At 52.2% G+C, this 19,923-nt stretch overlaps 1 protein-coding gene across 1 annotated transcript; it reads right to left on the bottom strand.

Annotated features, from left to right (window-relative positions):
• Window positions 1–330: 330 nt before the first annotated feature.
• SGTA (small glutamine rich tetratricopeptide repeat containing alpha) lies at window positions 331–18,527 on the bottom strand. Its single transcript, XM_006754092.2, has 12 exons — window positions 18,423–18,527; window positions 10,228–10,367; window positions 9,312–9,415; window positions 8,996–9,080; window positions 7,844–7,943; window positions 6,421–6,525; window positions 5,431–5,569; window positions 4,552–4,601; window positions 3,223–3,273; window positions 2,618–2,707; window positions 2,278–2,400; window positions 331–1,392 (listed from the first exon to the last, which is right to left on the bottom strand). The coding sequence occupies exons 2-11, from the start codon at window positions 10,325–10,327 to the stop codon at window positions 2,289–2,291; spliced, it is 936 nt and encodes a 311-aa protein (XP_006754155.1). The 5' UTR covers window positions 10,328–10,367; window positions 18,423–18,527; the 3' UTR covers window positions 331–1,392; window positions 2,278–2,288.
• Between the last annotated feature and the right edge of the window lie 1,396 nt (window positions 18,528–19,923).

Genomic DNA, 19,923 nt, shown 5'->3' with positions numbered 1-19,923 from the left:
TTTGTGAGAACATACTAGAAAAGCAATGAACAATAACCTCACTGCTCTGTCCCTGAGAACCTAGAATTCTAGCTTGACCCCTAAGGTCATCACTCACATGGTGGGTATGTGTGACTGTGGTCAACGGTGAGGGAAAAACATGGGACAGCCCGAGGTTTGCATTTCTGGGACCATCTGGGACCCTGGCACAAGAAGAGCTGTCATGTCATGTCAGGCAGTGATGTTATTCCTCATGCCCTGAGTGATGTGGAAACTCTAGGCTGTGGGGATTCTAGAAACTTGGGGCAGGGAGAGCAGGGGTGGTGCCGAGAGGTCAATGCAGAGACTGGCAGAGGTCACAATGTCTATTTATTCCCACACATTACTCTTGTCACCATGGCTAGCACTCAAGAGTTAGGGCCACCTTGCCATCCAAGTGATGACTGCAGTGGCGGGTGGTGTGTCTTTTTCCTACTAGTTTCCTATGACACACGGCACTGAGTCAACTTTGCAAACCACCAGGGAGCCTCCAACACTGCTGCCAGCACAGGGTCTCAGCAGATTCACCCCGAGACCCTGCCCAAGCAGGGGATGCAGGGATGCCCATGGCGGCCTTGCATCTTAGGCAGGCTACCCATCCCTGGCTTGCCTGCTTGGCAACTGCAGGCTGAGGAGGGGGGCACAGTGGCCCCAGAACAGGAGGAGGAGCCCGCTGGGAGTCCGTGGGCCAGAACACAAAGGCAGGTTGGGACGGCTTGGGGGCCAGGCCCCAGGGTCATGATCACCCGCCTCGTGGTCTGTCGGGTGTGAGTACTGGAGGAGGATCAAAAGGGGTGAAAACCACATCTATCAAAATGCTCGATTGTCCCCAAAGCTGGCCCTAGGCACCCCAAGACAGTCCCGTTCCCGACAGGCACAGGGAAATGAAAATGTCTTTAGGAATCTGCAACTAAAGTTCCTCATGCAAAAACCTGTGGTCTGAGGGTTCGGTGGACACTGGTGCCCAGACTGTGGCTGGCAGTGAGCTCGTCCAAGCAGACAAGGTTGACTCAAAAAGAGGCTTCAGGCTTCGTACGTAGCTGGACGTAGAAGCGGTAACTTCTCGGAGAACACCCCCGAGGACCATTCCCACTTCGGAATATTCTAGAAAATACTTTAGTGACTGGGTTTTTTGGAGATTGGTGCTGGTCTGCGTTCACAGCTTGCTGGCTCTGTTTCGAGAAGGGTCTGGGAGCCATAAGGGAGTACAAAAAGGGAGGTGAGGGTGAAAGGAAAAAATAAAAAGCATAAAAATCCATCTCATGCAGGTCCAATTTCTTTTTCTTTTTCCCTCTCTGGCAATCCAATGGGAGAAAACGGCAGAACGTGTGGAGGCTCCGGTCAGCTGGGAAGAACCCGACGGCACTGGAATGGCTAGAAGGACAAGACATGCGGTGGTCAGCCAGGCGGGCGCCCGGATTCCAGAGGGCATCGTTGCCGCTGGTGAGGTCGCAATGCTCTCCGCCTCCATGTGGCTCGTGGTGCCGTGTGAGCACAGAAACAGCACGGTCACCAGCACAGGTGGTTCTGGGGTCCAGACGTGAGAACGTCGGTGAAAGTACTTGGGGGAGAAAGTTCCAACAAAAAACAAATACAAAACTGGCCTATGTTTTGTCTTAAAATTAAGGCCAAAAAAAAGGGGGGAGAGTATACGCCAAATATTAACATTTGTTGCTTTGCATGGAAAGATTAAGGTTGTTTTCTGTGCTTTTTCTTTACATTTTTCTATTTAAAAAATCATGGTTAATATAAAAATGTGAGGAGGACGGTAAAAAAATAAAGAAAGCCACCTGCTACCTGTCTCCAAGAGCAGAATCACTGGAGACAGACAGGGTGGCGGTCAGGGGCCCAGGGACAGCTAACCAAGCCAGCCAAGGCCTCCAGGGACCCTCCGAGTGTATTTTTAAGCAGGTATACATGTAACATCTGCTCACAGTAAAACAAGACAAAACCCCCAAATCACGAAACCCAGGCAGAACACGTGGACAGGAAGGAGCGGTGGAGAGGTCTGTCCTTCCCCTGCCCGGGTGGCCTCATCTCGCACCCACGGGGCCACCAGGACACTTCCCGCAGGTGCACAGAAAAACCCTCTGCCGATACCTCCTGTACTCTTGTCACCTGTAGACACACTTAGGGACCAGCCCTTCCAGAAGCTGTGAAGTTTCAGTCCATGTCTCTCAGTGGGTGTTGGGACGGGGAGGAGCAAAATTCAGTGGAAACATCTGGAAGGGGGTGCACCTCCCCGCCGAGGGGACTCACGTGAGCGGTCATTACTGCTGGTCATCGTTGCTGGCACTGGGTGTCTGACTTCGGATCTGATTTCGAAGCTGTTCAATCAACTCTGGGTTCTGCTGCTGCATCTGCTGAGCGAACTGCTGGCCCCTGTGAGAGAGACGCCAGGCTCAGCTCGCCAGGACGCCAGCCAGCTCCCCCAGCACCCACATGGAAGTTTCCCCCAGGCATTCGTCACGCATCCCCCACATGTGACCCTCAACAGCAGTGTGCCCACTCGCTGGAGGACACAGCGCTGACGCTTCCATCTTCCCACGTGGAGCGTCCCTGCCTGCCCACCGTGCCTCCACTATGCAGGTCTACTCACGCCTGGATGAGACTGGCCAGGTCATTCTGTGAGGGGTTGGTGCCCGGAGTCCCCAGGGGGTTGTGGCTGCCGGAAATCACCCCGGACATGCTGCAAGAGGAGAGCCCGTGACTTGTACAGGATGGCCCAGCCCACCCGTCCCCCAGTGGCTCCACTCAGCCCTTGGCCTCTGCTAGCAGGAGACGTTGTGTCACCACCCTTCTCCCTGATGGCAGCCCTGTGAGGTCATCAGCTTTTCCAGGAATGGCTTTTTGCCCTAACGACACTGCTTCTCAATGGGACAATTCTGGCCCCCAAGTGACACTGAGAAATGTCTGTGACACCAAAGGTTGCAGTGAAATTTCCAGAACAGAAAAATTAAATTCACAGACAGGAAGTGGGTTAGTTATTGCCAGGGATTAGGGGAAAGGAGAGTGACTATAATGATGGGGCTTCTTTTGGGGTGGTGGAATATTCTGGAACTCGGTGGTGGGGATAGCTGCATGACACTGAAATGCACGTAATGCCACTGAGTTGTAAACTAAATGGTTAAAATAGTAACCTGATGTGTTTTACCACAAGATTTAATTTAAGCACAAGACCCAAGGGAAAGGGTTGTCACTTACAGCTGCTGAAGCTGGGGGCTGTTCATCAGGTTTGATGCCTGAGGGAAAAAAACGATGGTTAGAGGACGGCTTCCAACATGCTCCGACGGAGAAGGTTCCCTCTCAAGCACCCTGGGCTCTCCTGACCCAGCACACAAGTACGTCACCCCAGGTACTTGCTCCCCCCACCCCGCCACCCCATTTCTCCCTCCATGCGATGAGACTCATGCTTCACCACTTTGATCCCGTTTGGGACCCTTATTTCAGGAGGGCACCTATCCTTTCTTTGCTGGCACCTTAGGTGTCGCTGGGTGTGTGTATTTTCTATCTTTTTTTGGGTCACGAGACATTAGGAGAGCCAGGCAGCCTCGTTTTGCTCTATCAGTCAGCAACACTGCACTGGGCACTTTCGTGCCTTCACAGCTCCACTGAGGACCACTCAGAGCCCAGGTCAGGGTTCTGCCAGACCACTGCTCCCGGGCTGCCTAACTTTCTGTAAAGGGCCATAGGTTAAGTACTGTCGGCTTTCAGGGTGTCTCTGCTCCAACCGTTCAGCTCTGCCAAAAGCCACACAGACACGTAAATGCAGGGTGATGGCCGTGCCAGTAACAGTACACAAACCAGCAGGAGCTGGGTGGCTGAAGTCAAAAGGAGTGGCTGCTATTAGGCCGAGTCCTTGAGCCAGGGTGCCTTTTAGAGTGCTGGTTCTCATCCCCGAACATCAACGAAGACCCTGGCTTTGCTGCAGCACAGGCTTACCATGGAAGTACAGCCTCTGCTGCATTTAGGAGGCGAGATGCTCCTTGATGTACTGAGGATTGTTCTCTTCCAGACAGTTTGAGACCCTGCACCCTGAGGCCTGTAGGCCAGCAGTGCGACCTCAGGCCAAGCAAGATCACTCAGCAATGGGCATGTGTGTGTAGGGACCAGCCCCCTCAGGTCACAGCGGGGAGCCGCTCTCAATGGGATACCTAGTGCTCTGCTGTCCCATCCGGACCGGCAGGCATGGCCCTATCCCTGTCTCCTTGTGAGAAGACCATGCTGGGCAGCGGGGAGGTAGTTTCCCCACGTTATTCAGCCAGGAGAGGTGGGATCTAACTTGTCCTTTGGCTCAATAATGGGGGGGGGGGTCTCCCTTGGGGGTATGATGGCCCCAGGGGACACAAGACAATTGAAACATCTGTGGTTGTCATCACTGCGGGTGCTCCTGGCCTGGAGTAGGTGGGGCCAGGGATGCTACTCAACACCCCATAGTGCCCAGGCAGGCCCCCATCCCAGAGTGACCCCAGCCCCAGTGTCCACTGTGCCACATGAGTGGCCCTGGTCTATGGCAGGCAGTGGCGTGGCAGGCCCGGGTGGGGGGCGAGGCCGCTTATGTCGATGCTGCCGAGCCCTCCTGTCTGTGGGTGAGGAAAGCACGGTTAGTGGATCAGGACACAGGGAAAAGACACTGGCCCAGGATCTGAGAGCTAGTACCCCGTGGGGCCCCTCTGGAGTTCTAAGAGGTGTTTAGCTCAAACAGATGCTCTCTCGGCCTGAGCAGCCAATCCATAGGGCTAGGGGTGCTTCATAAAAAGCAGGAGCCCCACCGTCCATCACCAGGGACAAGTACTGCGTTAACGCATCTTTCATTTTCTGGTGCTCTGACGCCTGGGGCCTGGCAGACCCTGGAGGGAGGGGCCTCCTCAGGGTAACCAATGCCTAGAGACGGCCAATAACTCACCCAGGAGTGCACCTTTCAGAGGCAAGTCCGGCAACCCACTGTCCACTCCCACCCCTTCTCTGCGGGGCCCTCACACTCAGCCACTAGCCTTTCGCCCTAGTCTCCCGAGAGCCCGGTGTCAGTCAGGGCTAGCCCCTACCAGAGACTCCTGGAATTATTCAAACTAGTAAAACCTAAGCCTGCTCCCCCCACCTCACCCCTTCCTTCTCATGAAATCATAATCAAGGCTCTGGTCCACATGTCCCCCCTTCCTTCACCTCATGACTGACCCTAATGCTTCCCCGTGTGACCCTGCAGCACGTCCTCTCCCGTTTCTGGGGCTCTGTGAGAATAAAAGCGTCTTCCTCCCTGACAGGCATTTCTGAATGTGTGTCTCAGACCTGATTAAACAAATGCCAGGTCCCCTAGCAGCCCAGCCCTCAGCCTGTGAGCTGTGAGCGCGTCTGCCTGGCCTGCCCTGTGCTCTGCCTCCGACAGCATCACGCCCTTGTTCCCAAGGGACTCACGGGACTGGGTGCCTCTCTCAGCTTCAGCTCCGCGATCTTGAGGTTGGATTTGTATGTTTCGTTGTCGGGGTCCAGCTCCAGGGCCTTCTTATAGTAGGCCACGGCCTCCGCGTGCTTGTTCAAACTGGAGAGCGCCAGGCTGTGGGGAGATGCTGGGGATGAAGGGGGAGGCCCCAAGAGCTCTGGCCCCTCCCTCAGTCCCCACACCTCAAACTGTCTCCATGTCAATGCCATCATTCCTGGTCCAGTCTGGGCTCCAGTGGAGGACACAAGAGGGGGTCAGGGGAGGGGCTAAGGGGATGAACATATGACAATTCAAATGCACTCGTGTCCTAGTGGTGGTACCCAACACCAAGGGCTTGGAAGGCCCAAAGGATGGGGCCAGGGTGGTCAGACAAAGATGTTTATTGGTCCTTGTCCCTGCTGCTCCTGGCAGAGCTCCTGAAATTTCCCCGAGTCATAGGTGTGTCCTCTGTTATTCACAAGCCCCTCTAATCACACCTAACGAGGGTGACCACATCCACATGCCAGGAAGGGGCGTACCCCAACTCCACAGGGACAAAGGCTCTCGCACCCAAACCCAGGACCATGCTGGATTTTACCCTGTGTGCCTCCATCTGGCTGTTCCATCTGTATCCTTTCTAACAAACTGGTAAATGTAGGTAAAGTGTTTTCCTGAGTTCTGTGAGTCATTCTAGGGAATTGTCCATCCTGAGGAGGGGGTCGTGGGAAGCCCTTATTATAGCTGGTTGGTCAGAAACACAGTGACAACTTGTGACTGGTGTCTGAAGTGGGGCTGAGCCCTGCACCAGCGGGGTCTGACTAACTCCAGGTAGGTGGTGTCAGGACTAAATTGAACGGCTGAACCCACTGCTGGCGTTGGAGAGTTGGTTAAGGGAACAGAAAACCCTCCACACAATCAGAAGGAATGTGGTGGATGCAGGGGGGGGGCAGTCCGGCCCCACAAGGGGCGCCTGCCCAGGCACTCACCCCATCCTCCCATATGCTTTGCTGTAGGATGGGTCTATGCAGATGGCCCGCTCGCAGTCCTGCACGGCCCCCGCGTAATTCCCCAGTTTGCTGTAGGCGGCGGCTCTAGGGAAACAAAGCAGGGTGTTCAGAGTTGTGTCCCTCACTGGTCACCTCACTGGTCACGATAAGCCATTTGTGGATGGGCCTTGGTTTCCCCATCTGTAAGGTAGGGTGGGTATGGGGTTGGGAAGGGATATGGGGGCTTTGACACAGGCATCTGTCTGCTAGGCACCTGTGCTGGGGCTGGGGGAAGGGTGCTATCCCATTTGCCAGAGGAAACGAAGCTGAGGGAGGGAGAGGGGTGTGGCCCAATGCTGCACAGCAGACAGGCAGTGTCAGGGCCTGGTTCTGAACCCACAGTCCCAGGGCTCGCCATGGAGGCTCTTCCTTTAGGGTGAAGCTCAGGCCCATTTTATGTTGCCAGATAAGTCCCTCTGCAACTTTTCTGTATATCTAGAATTACTTCCCCCAAAAAATAGTTTAAAAAAAAAAGAAACAAAAACACTTCTACCCAGAGGTGATGTGGACAACCTTTGGCATACATGCTTCTGGTGTCTTCTGTACACTGTGTGTTCCCACGGCTTCCACACCGACTGTGCGATTCTGCCTCCTGCTCTCCACTCAGTCCCTCTCATTAACACAATATTCCGTACAGTGAGGCTATGTGAGAGCTCATTTGACTTTTCCTTTAAAAGCATAGGCCAAGCCAGCCGGCATGGCTCAGTGGTTGAGCATCAACCTGTGAACCAGGAGATCACGGTTCAATTCCTGGTCAGGGCACATGCCTGGGATGCAAGCTCCATCCTGTGCGGGGTGTGCCCGAGGCAGCTAATCAGTAATTTTTCTCTCATCATTGATGTTTCTCTCTCTCTCCCTTCCTCTCTGAAATCAATAAAAATAAATAAATAAATAAAAAAGCACAGGCCAGGGTCAAATACATTATGACGGAAAGACGATTAGACTTTGGGTGGTGAGCACACAATGGAGTATACAGATGTCATGTTATAAAGCTGTATATCTGAAATTTATACAATGCTATTAACCACTGTTACTCCAATAAACTTAATTTTTTAAAAACAAGGAAAAAGAAAAATGACAGGCCAGATGCAGTTCCTCACTATGCATTTCCTCAGCCAATGCTGTCATGAGCATGTCACGTATCCAAATTGTGGGTTATTTTCTTGGCCCCACATCCGAGTAGAGAATGGTGCCACCTAATTTAAATGTCACTATCGACTCTGACTGACGGCTCGCTGAACGCCTGACACCATGTGTATTTGGGATTGCAGTGGGGCGATCAGTAACCTACAGACAACAGCCCATCCTGTTTGCCAGGATGTGAGACTGGATGGCTGGGCCTCCGAGCAGGCCCGGCAGGTACCTGTTACAGAAATAGACGGCGTTTGCGGGATTGAGCTCGATAGCTTTCCCATAGAAGTGCACGGCAGCCTCAAAGTTCTCGACTTTCATTTGTTCATTTCCTACAGAAAAAGAAAAAAATGTACACTGGCTGTTCACACGAGACCTGAGGGGGTCTGAGGGGTCATCCTCAGCTCTCCCAGCTCCTAACTGAAGGTCTGAGGTTTCAGGGGCCAGGATGCAACACTCAGGCATAGGCTTGGGGTACGGTTTGCATCGAGTGTCTTCAGGGGCTGGCTGAGCCAGCGCTTGGTGATGGTAGCTGTCACTGCTTTGATTGTGGTATTTGGGGACGTAAGTCTCAAATACTGTCACTTTTGCATCTTTTCAGAAATAGAGCCCAATTTTAATGAGATGTAATCCACATACCACACAACTCACCCTTTAAAAGTGTACAATTAAGTGGCTTTGTAGTATATTCAGAGCTGTGCAACCATAACCTCCATCTAATTTCAGAACATTCCACCACCCCGAGAAGTAACCCTGTCCTCATCAGTAGTCAATCCTCCCCTCCCAGCCCGATAACCATGAACCCACTTCCTAGGTCTGTGGATTTTCTTGTTCTGGACATTTCACATCAACAAAATCATGCAGTGTGGCCTTTTGTGTCTGGCGTCTTTCACTGAGCGTCATGTGTTCAAGCTCCATTTACACTGTAGCATGGTCAGTGCCTCACTGCTTTTCATGGCTGAGGAATAATCCAGTGCATGGATAGGCCCCCTTGTATGTATCCATTCACCAGCAGACAGACATCTGGGTGGTTTACACTTCTTGGCTACTACGAACTGTGCTCCTGTGAGCCATCTGTGTACAAGCATCTTTGTGGGCGTGTGTGTTTGCTGGGTCATGTGATCACTGTGTTTAACTATTTGGGAAGCTGTCAGACCGTTTTTCACAGCAGCTGCACTGCTTACATTTCCACCTATTGTGTGTGAGGCCGTGGTTTCTCCACTTACATCTGTGTTCTTAAAAGCCATCCCCACTCCTGTCTCCAAAGGCTGGTTTGCCGTCTACTGTCCAACAGCACCCCCACCTCGACTTCAGAGCCAGGGATCAGCCTGCCTCTGGATCCAGGTGGAGAGGTGCCCGTGGGGACAGAGAACCCTTCTCTCACCTTCGGTTTTGAGGCGCTCTGCCTCGGCCGAGTCCTCCTCCGAAGGCGGGGTTACCTCAGGACTCCTCAGGTTCTGTGGCATCTCCTGGCCCCAAAGAAAAAAGCTGGCAATCCTGCTGTCCTCCTCCTCCAAACTCGGCTCCTTGAGCCTTCCTCCCTGTCAGGGGCCCTGAGCTCTGAGAGAGAGGAACCAGGCCCAGTGCCCACAATGCAGGTGCCCCACTTCCCTCACCAGGAGGGATGTGCTTCGGAGCCATTGGCTACCCATGCTGTTCTCACTGTTCTCGGCTGTGATCAGGGCGGCCCCGCAGCTCACCTTGCCTGCAGCAGCTTCAAATATTTCTGGAAGAGTCTGAGTGAGTGCGAGGTTGCTGTCTTCCAATGTCACCCCGAAGGCGGTCTCCAGGCACTGGATTGCAACTGCAAGGAACACACAGATATTTTCTTCTGCACGGACCCGAGTTTATGAGGCTCAGGAGGCAGGGCTCACGCTTAGTTTTCTGCAAGTGGGTTGGCAGAGACCCTGGAGCACAGTGTGTAGTGTGCGCTCCTTGACCCTGGTTTGGATTCTTCCTGGTCAGCCCAGAGCCTTGGGAAACTCTGGACAGTTAAACATGCCCTTGAGCCCTGAGAGCAAGGAAGGTGGGGGAAGTTACGGTCCTTGCCCAGTGGGGCTCTCCGTGGGGTCACACTGCTGGGTTACCTTGCTGGGAAGCTGCGGAGCTGAGCCCAGCCTGGAGTGCCATTCGTGGCCAGAACCCAAAGCTTAAGACCACACCACCCCCGCCCAAGTCTTCATGACTGGGCTCCTTCCAGGGGCAACATAATTGCACGTGGGACGGACAGGAACTACTCAGAGCCCTGGGCCACCGGTGCAGGGCTGCCCCCCGCCCTCTGCCCCAGGACACACATGCCTCCTTTCCCTCCTACAGAGGCCTGCCCTAAACTGACAGGGGTTGGCAGTGGAGAAAGAGCACCGGGCTAGGAGGCCGGAGAGCTCAGTCCTGTGCCTGCTCAGGGCTCGGTGGTCTTGGCTGTGAAACCAGGACAGGAGCAGCGTCCACGGCTAGACACGTGTGCTGACCTACCATACCCATCCTGTAATGGTTCTAGGCTCCGATGAAAGAAAGGGAGGTGGGGAGGAAGAGGAGCAGGAGTGGGAGGAGGCAGTGGGGGCACAAAGCTGGAGACAGGAGACTCCATTCCCGGGGCTCACGGAGGCCCATGCATACCTTCCAAACTCTCCTGGGCGTCCGACAAGAGCCCCCCGTGCCGCAGCTGGTCATGTAGGAAGCGGATGATGGCATAGGCGAGGCGCTTCTTGTTATCCATCGTGAGATGGGAAGAGATGACACCCAGGGGTTTTCAGGATCTGCAGACCCCGGGCAAAAGCATGAGGACTGGGTTGCTTAGATACGCACTCTTCCACCTACTTCCAGGTCATACTCCAGGCAGGACTCTGCAGAAGGTGTGTCCCCCACCCAAGCACATTGGCCACTTTCATCTGTGAGGCAAAACATTAACAATCCCATTTCACAGATGAGACACTGAAGCAATGAGGCTCAGAGCCCCTGCTCTTGGGCATGTGGGTGGGCGGAGCACCCCGTGCAGTCCCTCTTTGATCTCATAGGAGGGTAACACAGCCCTGGACCTGGCGGTCTTCGCCCTTTCACTGGCTGGATGGGGATAGCCTGGGGCTCCCCAGGGCTGCCTTGCATGGGCTGGAGTCCTGGAGGTCTGTGAACCCCAAGTTTCCAAGGCCCACAGGGGTGACACAGGCACCATAGGATAGCCTGAGCAGACGGAAAGGCCCTGCAGGGCACGGATCCCTTTCCAGGCCACCTAAGGGCCTCCCGGGTTCCTCTGCACCGCGCTGTACTGCCTGGGCTTTGTCTAGAGACATCTGTGGTTCTCATGACTGGGGGTGCTCCTGGCATTGAGTGGGTGAGGCCGGGGATCTGCTCAACCTCCACAGAGCCCAGGGTGGCCCCCCACAGAGCGGGACCAGTCCCCGATATCCCTAGTCTAGTGCCTGGGTGAGAATAAGAAACGTGTGAGGAGTCTGCTACCAGAGCTACTGTGATGCGCCTGGCACTTTACACAGCACATCTCACTTCCACCATATAATGACCTCCGGGGTGCATCACTGCTCCCATTTAGAGAGGACACAAGAGCGAGGCGGGGACCTACATGCTGCCCATGTGGCTCATAACCGCTCAGCACGGCTGGGAGCCACGGTGGAAAGCATCTTGGTCCCCTTGAAATACCTCCAGTGGGTGAATAGCCTGTGCCCCCTAGAAATCAAGGACTGGGCCTCCTGACCCCATCATCATTAACCCGTCACTGGCCAGAGCTCAGAAGAGCACGTCATTAACCCCTGGCAGCACACACAGCTGATGCCAGCATCTGGCACCTAAAAGCTGCAGTGCAAGGGCAGTCAAGGCATGTGATGCTGGCCATGCTACAAGCTCTCTGTCTGTGGTACATGGAAAACCTCATCCATCACCTGCTTCTTTTTTTTAAAATATATTTTATTGATTTTTCACAGAGAGGAAGGGAGAGGGATAGAAAGCTAGAAACATCGATGAGAGAGAAACATCGATCAGCTGCTTCCTGCACACTCCCCACCGGGGATGTGTCCGCAACCAAGGTACATGCCCTTGACCATAATCGAACCTGGGACCCTTGAGTCCGCAGGCTGACGCTCCATCCACTGAGCAAAACCGGCTAGGGCATCATCAACTGCTTCTTAGAAGGAAACGATCCAGACACAAAAGGCCACACTGTGACTCCATTTTTATGAAATGCCCAGAACAGGCAAATCCAGAGGAAGGGCGTTTGTGGTTGTCAGGGGCTGCGGAGTAACTGCTAATAGGGACTCAGCTGCTTTCAGGGGTAATGGAACTCATGTGATGGCTGCACAACTCTGTGAATATACGAAAACCTACTACTTTTTATGGTATGTGAATTATATCTCAATGTCTAAAAAGGGGACAAACTTAAAATAGCTATGTTGGAGCGCTTGTAGTTGGACAGAAAGTTACAGACACCCTGGAAAGCTCTTGGGGGGTGGTTATGAGTTTCCCCCTCTATTTTTGGACACAATGAGCCTTTACCAAGCAGTACCTTTGGCCCAAGAGCATCCCTGGACCCAGGTCTGGGGTTAAGATGGGCCAGAGCCTGGAGGACAAATGGCTAGAGGATCTTGGGGGCGATACACAGAGGCCCACGGAGAGCAACCACACCCTGCTTGCTTTGAAGACAGGGAAGTCCCAAAAGGTGACTCGTGCTCCCCAGCTGGAGGGTCCTGAGAACAAACTGGCCACCTGCCGGCCTCTAAACCCAAGGAGACAGACATGCTGCCAAGAACGCCCAAAATGCTTTTGTTCTACACACATTCTCGACAGGCAGCAGGGTGACTCACAGTAGTTGAAGGGTGGACAGAACTCCAAAGCCCATTGATGGGTGAATGTGGATACACACAATGTGCTCCATCTACACCAGTGGTCGCCAACCTTTCGGACCTCACAGAACACCAGTTGGCGACCGCTGATCTATACCATAGACCAATGGTCGGCAAATTCATTAGTCAACAGAGCCAAATATCAACAGTACAACGACTGAAATTTCTTTTGAGAGCCAAATGTTTTAAACTTAAACTATATAGGTAGGTACATGTTATTAACTTAATTAGGGTACTCCTAAGGCTTAGGAAGAGCCACACTCAAGTGGTCAAAGAGCCGCATGTGGCTCGCGAGCCGCAGTTTGCCGACCACGGCCATAGACTATTATCCAGCTTTAAAGGGACATTCTGATACATGTTACAACATGATAAGCCTTGAGGACATTATGCTCAATGAAATAAGCCAGACACAGAAGGACAAATACTGTGATTCCAGTCACAGGAGGTCCTTAAGGGAGTCAAATTCAGAGGCAGGCCCTGCTGGGTAACTCGGTTGGTTAGAGCATTGCCCCAATACATCAAGGTTATGAGTTCGATGCGCAGTCAGGGAATACAAGAATACATACAAGAATCAACCAATGCATGCATAAATAAGTAGAACAACAAATGGATGTTTCTCTCTCTCTCTTAAAATGTCAGTTTCAGAAGATAAGAAAGTTCTGGAGATGGATGGTGGTGATGGTTGCATAACAATGTGAATGTACTTACACCCACTGAACTGTTACTTAAAAATAATAGTTAGCCCTGGCTGGTGTGGCTCAGAGGTTAGAGTGTCAATCCGCACAGGGTCTCGGGTTTGATTCCTGGTCAAGGGCACGTACCTGGATTGTAGGTTTGATCCTAACCCAGTTGGGGTGTGTGCCGCTTGAAGGCAACCAATTGATTTGTTTCTCTCACACTGATGTTTTTCGATCTGCCCCCGCCTCCTTTCCACTCTCTCTAAAAATCAATGGAAAAAAATATCCTTGGGTGAGGATTAACACAACAAACAAAAAATAGTTAAAATAGCAAATTTTATGTTTATTTTACTCTAATTAAGAAACTTTGTTTCAAAGGTCCTCCTCTTAGGACAGGGGTGGGCAAACATTTTGACTGGAGGGCCACAATGGGTTCTTAAACTGGACTGGAGGGCCGGAACAAAAGCATGGATGGAGTGTTTGTGCGAACTAATATAAATTCAAAGTAAACATCATTACATAAAAGGGTACGGTCTTTTTTTTTTTTTTAGTTTTATTCATTTCAAACCGGCAGCCGAGGGCCGTAGTTTGCCCACGGCTGTCTTAGGATATAAACCTCTGAGATCCCAGGACCCGGATCCTTTTGCATAGTCTGTTCTAAAACAGGTCAAGTGTCACATTCAGCTACCTGCTTAGCTGAGAATGGCTTTTGTATTCTATGAATATAAGTGCCTACATAATAGTATGCCTGACCTTCCCTGTGGCCCCCAAAGGGGCAGTATTTACTACTTGGGCCTTTGTTTGCTAACACTATGATGGCAAACTGGATGGAGGCATGCCAGGGCCTTACAGAGCGGGTCACAAGTTCAACAGGCGGCAGGGCAAGAGCACACAGCTGAGCGGCTGGACTTTGCCTAAGAGTCCTGGGCACCACTTCTGAGCACCTGAGTCATGTGAGATTCACGCTGGGTTTCCGGTGTGTGTGTGGGGTGAGAGGATCTGCTTCCCTTTCAGGGACACGTGGGCTGTCTGCTTAAGAATAGCAGAAAAAAGAAATCTGATCTTTAGCACAACTGTTTCCTGCACTCCTGGATGGAGCTGAGGCTGGAGGGGCTGACAATGAAGGTTTAGGAAATGGAAAAAATGAAGTCACACTCATTTCAGTTCTTCCAATGCTTCGGACCCTCTGTATCTCAGGGCCTTTGCTCCCACCCCTCCTGCCACCACTGAAGTAATTTAAGGCAACTCTTGCTGCCTGCCCCTAGGCTTCTCCTGTCTATTGATGCGATTTCCTCCCAAACACCCCGTGTCAACAAGTCAGGGGCCCTGGAGCCTGTCCTGGGCCTGTGTATGGATGATGGGCCAGAGACTACATCCCTTTTTCCTGAAGAACAAGACCTGGAGCCATAATGTCTTAGGTCTGGCCATTTCTACCCAAGGCCAACTGCATGCTGCCTTCCCTGTCCCTGTGTCACACCTGAGAGTCCCAGTTGAGGCCCTCACTTTCCTCTTCTATAAAATGGGTTAACAAATGTCTTCACAAGTGGTTGAGAATTCAGCGACCTGATGCAGGGTTTCTCCACCCAGGCACCATCAATGTGCGGCACATTTTCTGCGTGAGGAACTTTCCTGTGCACTATGGAACACTGAACAGCATCCCGGGCATCCATCTAATGTTCCCTGGGAGCTGGGGGTGGGAGCGGGATCATCCCGGGTCAGGAGAGTCCATGGATCCCAGGAGACTGTGTTCCATAAGCACCTGACTACTGAGGTCTTAGGAGGCTGCACACATTTAAATGCACAGCCTGAATGGGAGGAGACAGGGGGTGACACACAGATGCTGGGCTCATCCTGGTTTATACTGTCTGACCATTGGGGACTTATACTGGTGTCTACTGAGAGCAGGGATTAAATTCACTATTTCCCCCAATAATTAATGCAGGGTTTCTCTCCCTCAGCACTGCCGACATGGCGGTTGGGTCATCCTCTGTGGGGGCATCCTTGGCCCCCACCCACTCGATTCCAGGAGCACCCCCCAAGTGGTGACAATCACACATGTCCTCAGACATGGCCAAACCACCCCAGCTGAAAACCACTGCTAGACACTAAGTGGGGAAAATTAAGGCTTTAGGTCAGCACAGGTCAGATTTTCTAGCCAAACTTCGGGAAATCATCTGTGTGTTGAATATTTGGGTTTTGGAAGTGCAGAAAAGGGATTGTGGGTCCACTGCAGAGGACTGGGCAGTGTTTGACACAGGTGGTCCCTAAAAACTGCTGCCTCTCCTCTCACCTCACTGAGCAGGGAGGACAGCGAACAGTGTGAACATCTGATCTTAACTCATGGCTTTGAGATGAACAAAATCTCTGCTCCTCACAGAGCAGGGCCCAGCCTGACACAGGGACAGCACTTTTGCTCGACGGCTACTAGGCACTCTGTGTCTTTGGAACAATCACAACTTGTAGGCCTTTGGCTGCAGGACAACATTCTCAAAGACCTACTCTCTCCTAACAGTGAGGCCTGTATGAGCTCCCAGAAAGCACCACCAGGGCACAGAGCAGGGCACAGAGCACAAGAATAAGCCTGGTAAGGGTGAGCAGGCGATGCCCCAGGCTCGGGGGCAATGGGGGGCGTGGTGGGGGGTGTTGTCCCAGAGACAGTTCCTCTTGGGCGCCTTCAGAATCCCTTCTAGCTCTCAGTCCACTTTTTCATTTTATCATTAAAAAACTTCTATTCCTTTTATTTCCCTGCCAAAGACTGATCAATAAAAGGAAAAAATGACACACCTTACCAAAATGAGTGACCCACCCCCCACCTTTGGAAGGAGAGGCACCCACTTTCTGAAGGATGGCCCACCACTTCTGTGGGTGCTTCTCTCACCCACCTTAGGATACTGCAGGTACCCAAGAAAGGCTGCCCCAAAGCTAGAGCTGGTGTTCACTCCCCAAAGTTTTCTTCTAAAATGCCACCAGACTGTCCTATTTACTTACTAGTATAAACTCTCAGAAGCTCCCTGAAACGTAACAAGTGTGCCCCTCAGCACTGGTGTGTCACCCCCTGGGCTCCAAACCCTCCATGCCCCACTCAAACCCAATACTCACCTTTCCTCTGACCCATCAGGAAAGCTCTTATTCTCCCTTCGACACCAAGCTGCAAGGTCGCCTCCTCAGAGAGAGCCAGGCACCTTCTTTCCCAGCAAAGCCCAATACTATTCCCACCTCGGGTCCAGCACCTCCTACAGGCTCTTTCCAGGCCTGTCTTCAGCCGGCGGACTGTGAGCCACTGACAGGCCGACTTCCTTTTAACCCCAGCACTGGGCGGCATTTGATGCACACGGCGGCGGGAAAACGTGAGGTCACTGTCAACAGTGACAACCAGGCTCCCTGGGGAGGTCATTCTCTTTGGGTCTCAGTTTCCTCATCAGTACAAGACCTTTGGTCCTGCCTACCTGCCCACAATCCCCTTTATTCCTTCAGCTATCACTGAGCATTTCTCACCTCAGCCCAAGTTGGGTCTTGGCCAAAAAAAAACACGTAAGATCAAATAAGACTACAGCTCTTGACCTGGCGCAGAGCTTAATCCCCTTTAGAGTCACTCACCCTTCCAGTCAAGACTGATTTATAAACCTCAGGTGACAAATGCTGAGGACGTTCCAGGCACTGCACTAAGTGCTGTACATGCAATGGTTTATTTCAGGGATCAGCAAACATTTTCTGAAAAAGGCCAGAGTAAATTCTGTCAGCTTCACAGGCCACAGGCTCTCGGTGGCAACAACGCAACACTGCTAATATAATGCAAAAACAGCCACTGACCATGTGTACGCCATTGGGCGTGCTGTGTTTCCACAAAAATTCATTTTAAAAAACAGGCCTCAGCTGGATTTGGCTCCCTGATCAGTTTGCTGAGACTCTAAGTTGTTTCACCTAATTCCCATTCTACAGAAGGAAAAACTGAGGCTTAGAAAGATAAGGGCACCACTCAAGGTCATCCAGCGAAGGCACAAATCAGTTTTAAGCTCAGGTCGTCTGACTTGAGACTACCTCCAAAGTACCCCTTCTGCTCCCTACAAAAATGGACCAATCATTCTCTGAGGAACCGTCCTGGGCACTGTGGGGGTTGAGCAGCATCCCTGGCCCCACAACCACTTGATGCCAGGAGCACCCCAGTTGTGACAACCACAAAATCCCCATTTCCCAGTACCCCCCTGCCCCGGGGGTGGGGGTTAAAAATCACTGGTCTAGAGAGAGAGGAAAAACAGACGCAACAAAGAATCAGGGAAAGAAACAAAAGAAATAGGAACATCACTCAGGAACACAGGTTGCACACCCATGTTCTGAAATAACAAAAACCAGTCATTCTCTAGTGAGCTCGTACCAGGAGCCTGATTAAGGAATGCTCTCATATAGACCCTAGCAGTGGTTCTCAACCTTCCTAATGCCGTGACCCTTTAATACAGTTCCTCATGTCGTGGTGACCCCCAATTTCATTGTTACAAATTGAACATAATTAAAGCATAGTGATTAATCACAAAAACAATATGTAATTGTGTATGAGTTTTCCGATGGTCTCAGGCGACCCTGTGACAGGTTGAGAACCGCTGCCTAGAGGCATATACTTCCACAGCCCCTATAAGAGATGTGCTGCTCAAAGAGGGGAAGCAACTTGTCCAAGCTTTACACAGCCAGGGAGAGGCGTGCAGCGGGTCCTCAAGTGCAGATTTCGACCGCTTCTAGCACAACATGCAGAAGACCCTAAGTGTGAAATAAGACTGCTGGCCAATTTGAGCTCTCACTTTCCACTGGGCCGTGTGGCTTGAATCCTCCCCAAACCCCTCGCCCTCGAAGCAAGGGCTGTGACAATGCCCGTTTTACAGAGGGGAAAACTGAGGCTGAGAAGTCAAAAGGCTGGCCAACGTCACCCACTTGGAGAGCAGTGGCGCTGGGACAGGAGCCCCGACCTGAAACAGGGGCCCGATTTAAAAGGACCGTTTCTCTGTACAGCAGCGTACACCCAGCGAGCGGCCCCTACAGGCGGGGCGCTTTTACTTCCCGCTTTCCACCCACGGATGTGCGAAGCAGCATTTCCCAGGCCCAGGGTCCGGGCGAGGGAAGCCAGGGCTGGTGAAGGCCAATCCGACGTCGCCCAGCCTCAGTTTCCCCTCTGCACCGCCCTCACACAGCACCCGGCGGATCGCGCAGTGACCCCAACCCCAGACAGATCTTCCCTTACGGGCCGCGTAACTCGGGAAGCCCCTAGCAGCGGAGCCAAAGCGCCAAGCCCCCAACTCACCTCTCAAGCGGCCGAACCCCGACCCACCGACGGCTGCGCCTGCGCACCGCGGCGCCACTCGGCCCCGCCCCCCAGTCGGGACGCTTGCGCGGAAGGAAGCCGCTAGTCTTGGATTTCATTCTGCGCAGGCGCGTCAATTGTCCAAGCAGGAGTGGGGGAAGTGACGCAATTTAGAGGCGGGAACAAGGTGGTCGTTAGGGCAACTGACCTCTGCGACCGATGAAACCGGAAATCAGGATTGTGGAGCGGTGCTTGGTGGGACAGTGGAGGGACTCCTGGAAGTAGGCGGGGCCTGTCACGTGGTCCCGAACGGGCCACGTGGTGCAGCTGTGTTTGGGTCTCTGGCGCCCAGAGCCATCATTGGCGCTCAGTGAATGCGAACAACTGTTACCCACTACCTTTGCTCATTTATTCACCTACCTACTCACCCACTCACCCACAAATGCAGTCTTTCGTTCATTCAACCCCTAAGACGTAAAGGAATATAGAAGTTGTTCACAGCAGGTGCCTGGTAGTCAACAAATATTTATTGCAAGCTAACTGTAAAGACCAGCAAAGTGTTTGCCCTCATTATATAGTATCAGGGTGGACGTGTTGTAGGCGGTGGGAATGGCATCAGGTATCTGACCCATGGGGGTCAGACCAACCTGAGTTCAGCAACCTGGGTACTTCGGTTTTGGCTAGCAAAGAATTCAGAGCCAACACCCAAACTTGAAGAGAACATATATTGGTAAATCATAGAGATAGAAGAAATAATTTCCAGAAGAAATGGGCTTAAGGAAACAAGGTAGACTAAAAAAAAAAAAAAAAAAAAAAAAAAAAAAAAGCCCTTGGAACTTGGGAGTGAGGAAGCTAATGGTAAGGTACCTGGGGCAGGGAAGGGGAGGGGAAAAGGGAAAGGCAAGGGTGTGCTCCCTGGAGGGAGAATGCACTGGGTCCTCCATCCTAAGAGTTTTAAGGTTGCAGAGTTTAGGGGAGGTCCCAGGGGAAGATCTCAATGAATATTCAGCAGTTTTTCATCTGTGTCCTTTCAGGTTTGTGCTCTCCACTGATAGATTGGCTGACACTAGGTCAGGGGGTCTTTATTCAATGCTGCTGGTCCTGAGGTCAGCCAAGCTGGCTTTGTTGCTTACCTGGGCCTGGAGCTGAAATAAAACTGAGGCATAGCCAAAACCGGTTTGGCTCAGTGGATAGAGCGTCGGCCTGCGGACTGAAAGGTCCCAGGTTCGATTCCGGTCAAGGGCATGTACCTGGGTTGCCGGCACATCCCCAGTGGGAGATGTGCAGGAGGCAGCTGGTTGATGTTTCTCTCTCATCGATGTTTCTGACTCTCTATCTCTCTCCCTTCCTCTCTGTAAAAAATCAATAAAATATATTTAAAAAAAATAACTGAGGCATAGATGTTATCTCTAGGGAGGAAAGGTCAGGGGGTGCAAACCGCTTGACCATTGATATGCTAGAGGAGGAAAAAAAGGTCCCACCCTACAATTGATTGTCTGGG

The sequence above is a fragment of the Myotis davidii genome, unplaced genomic scaffold (genome assembly GCF_000327345.1).
Source record: "Myotis davidii unplaced genomic scaffold, ASM32734v1 scaffold551, whole genome shotgun sequence".
Lineage (NCBI taxonomy): Eukaryota > Metazoa > Chordata > Mammalia > Chiroptera > Vespertilionidae > Myotis > Myotis davidii.
Note: the sequence above shows the minus strand (reverse complement) of the source record. Positions and strands in the feature narration are given on the sequence as shown.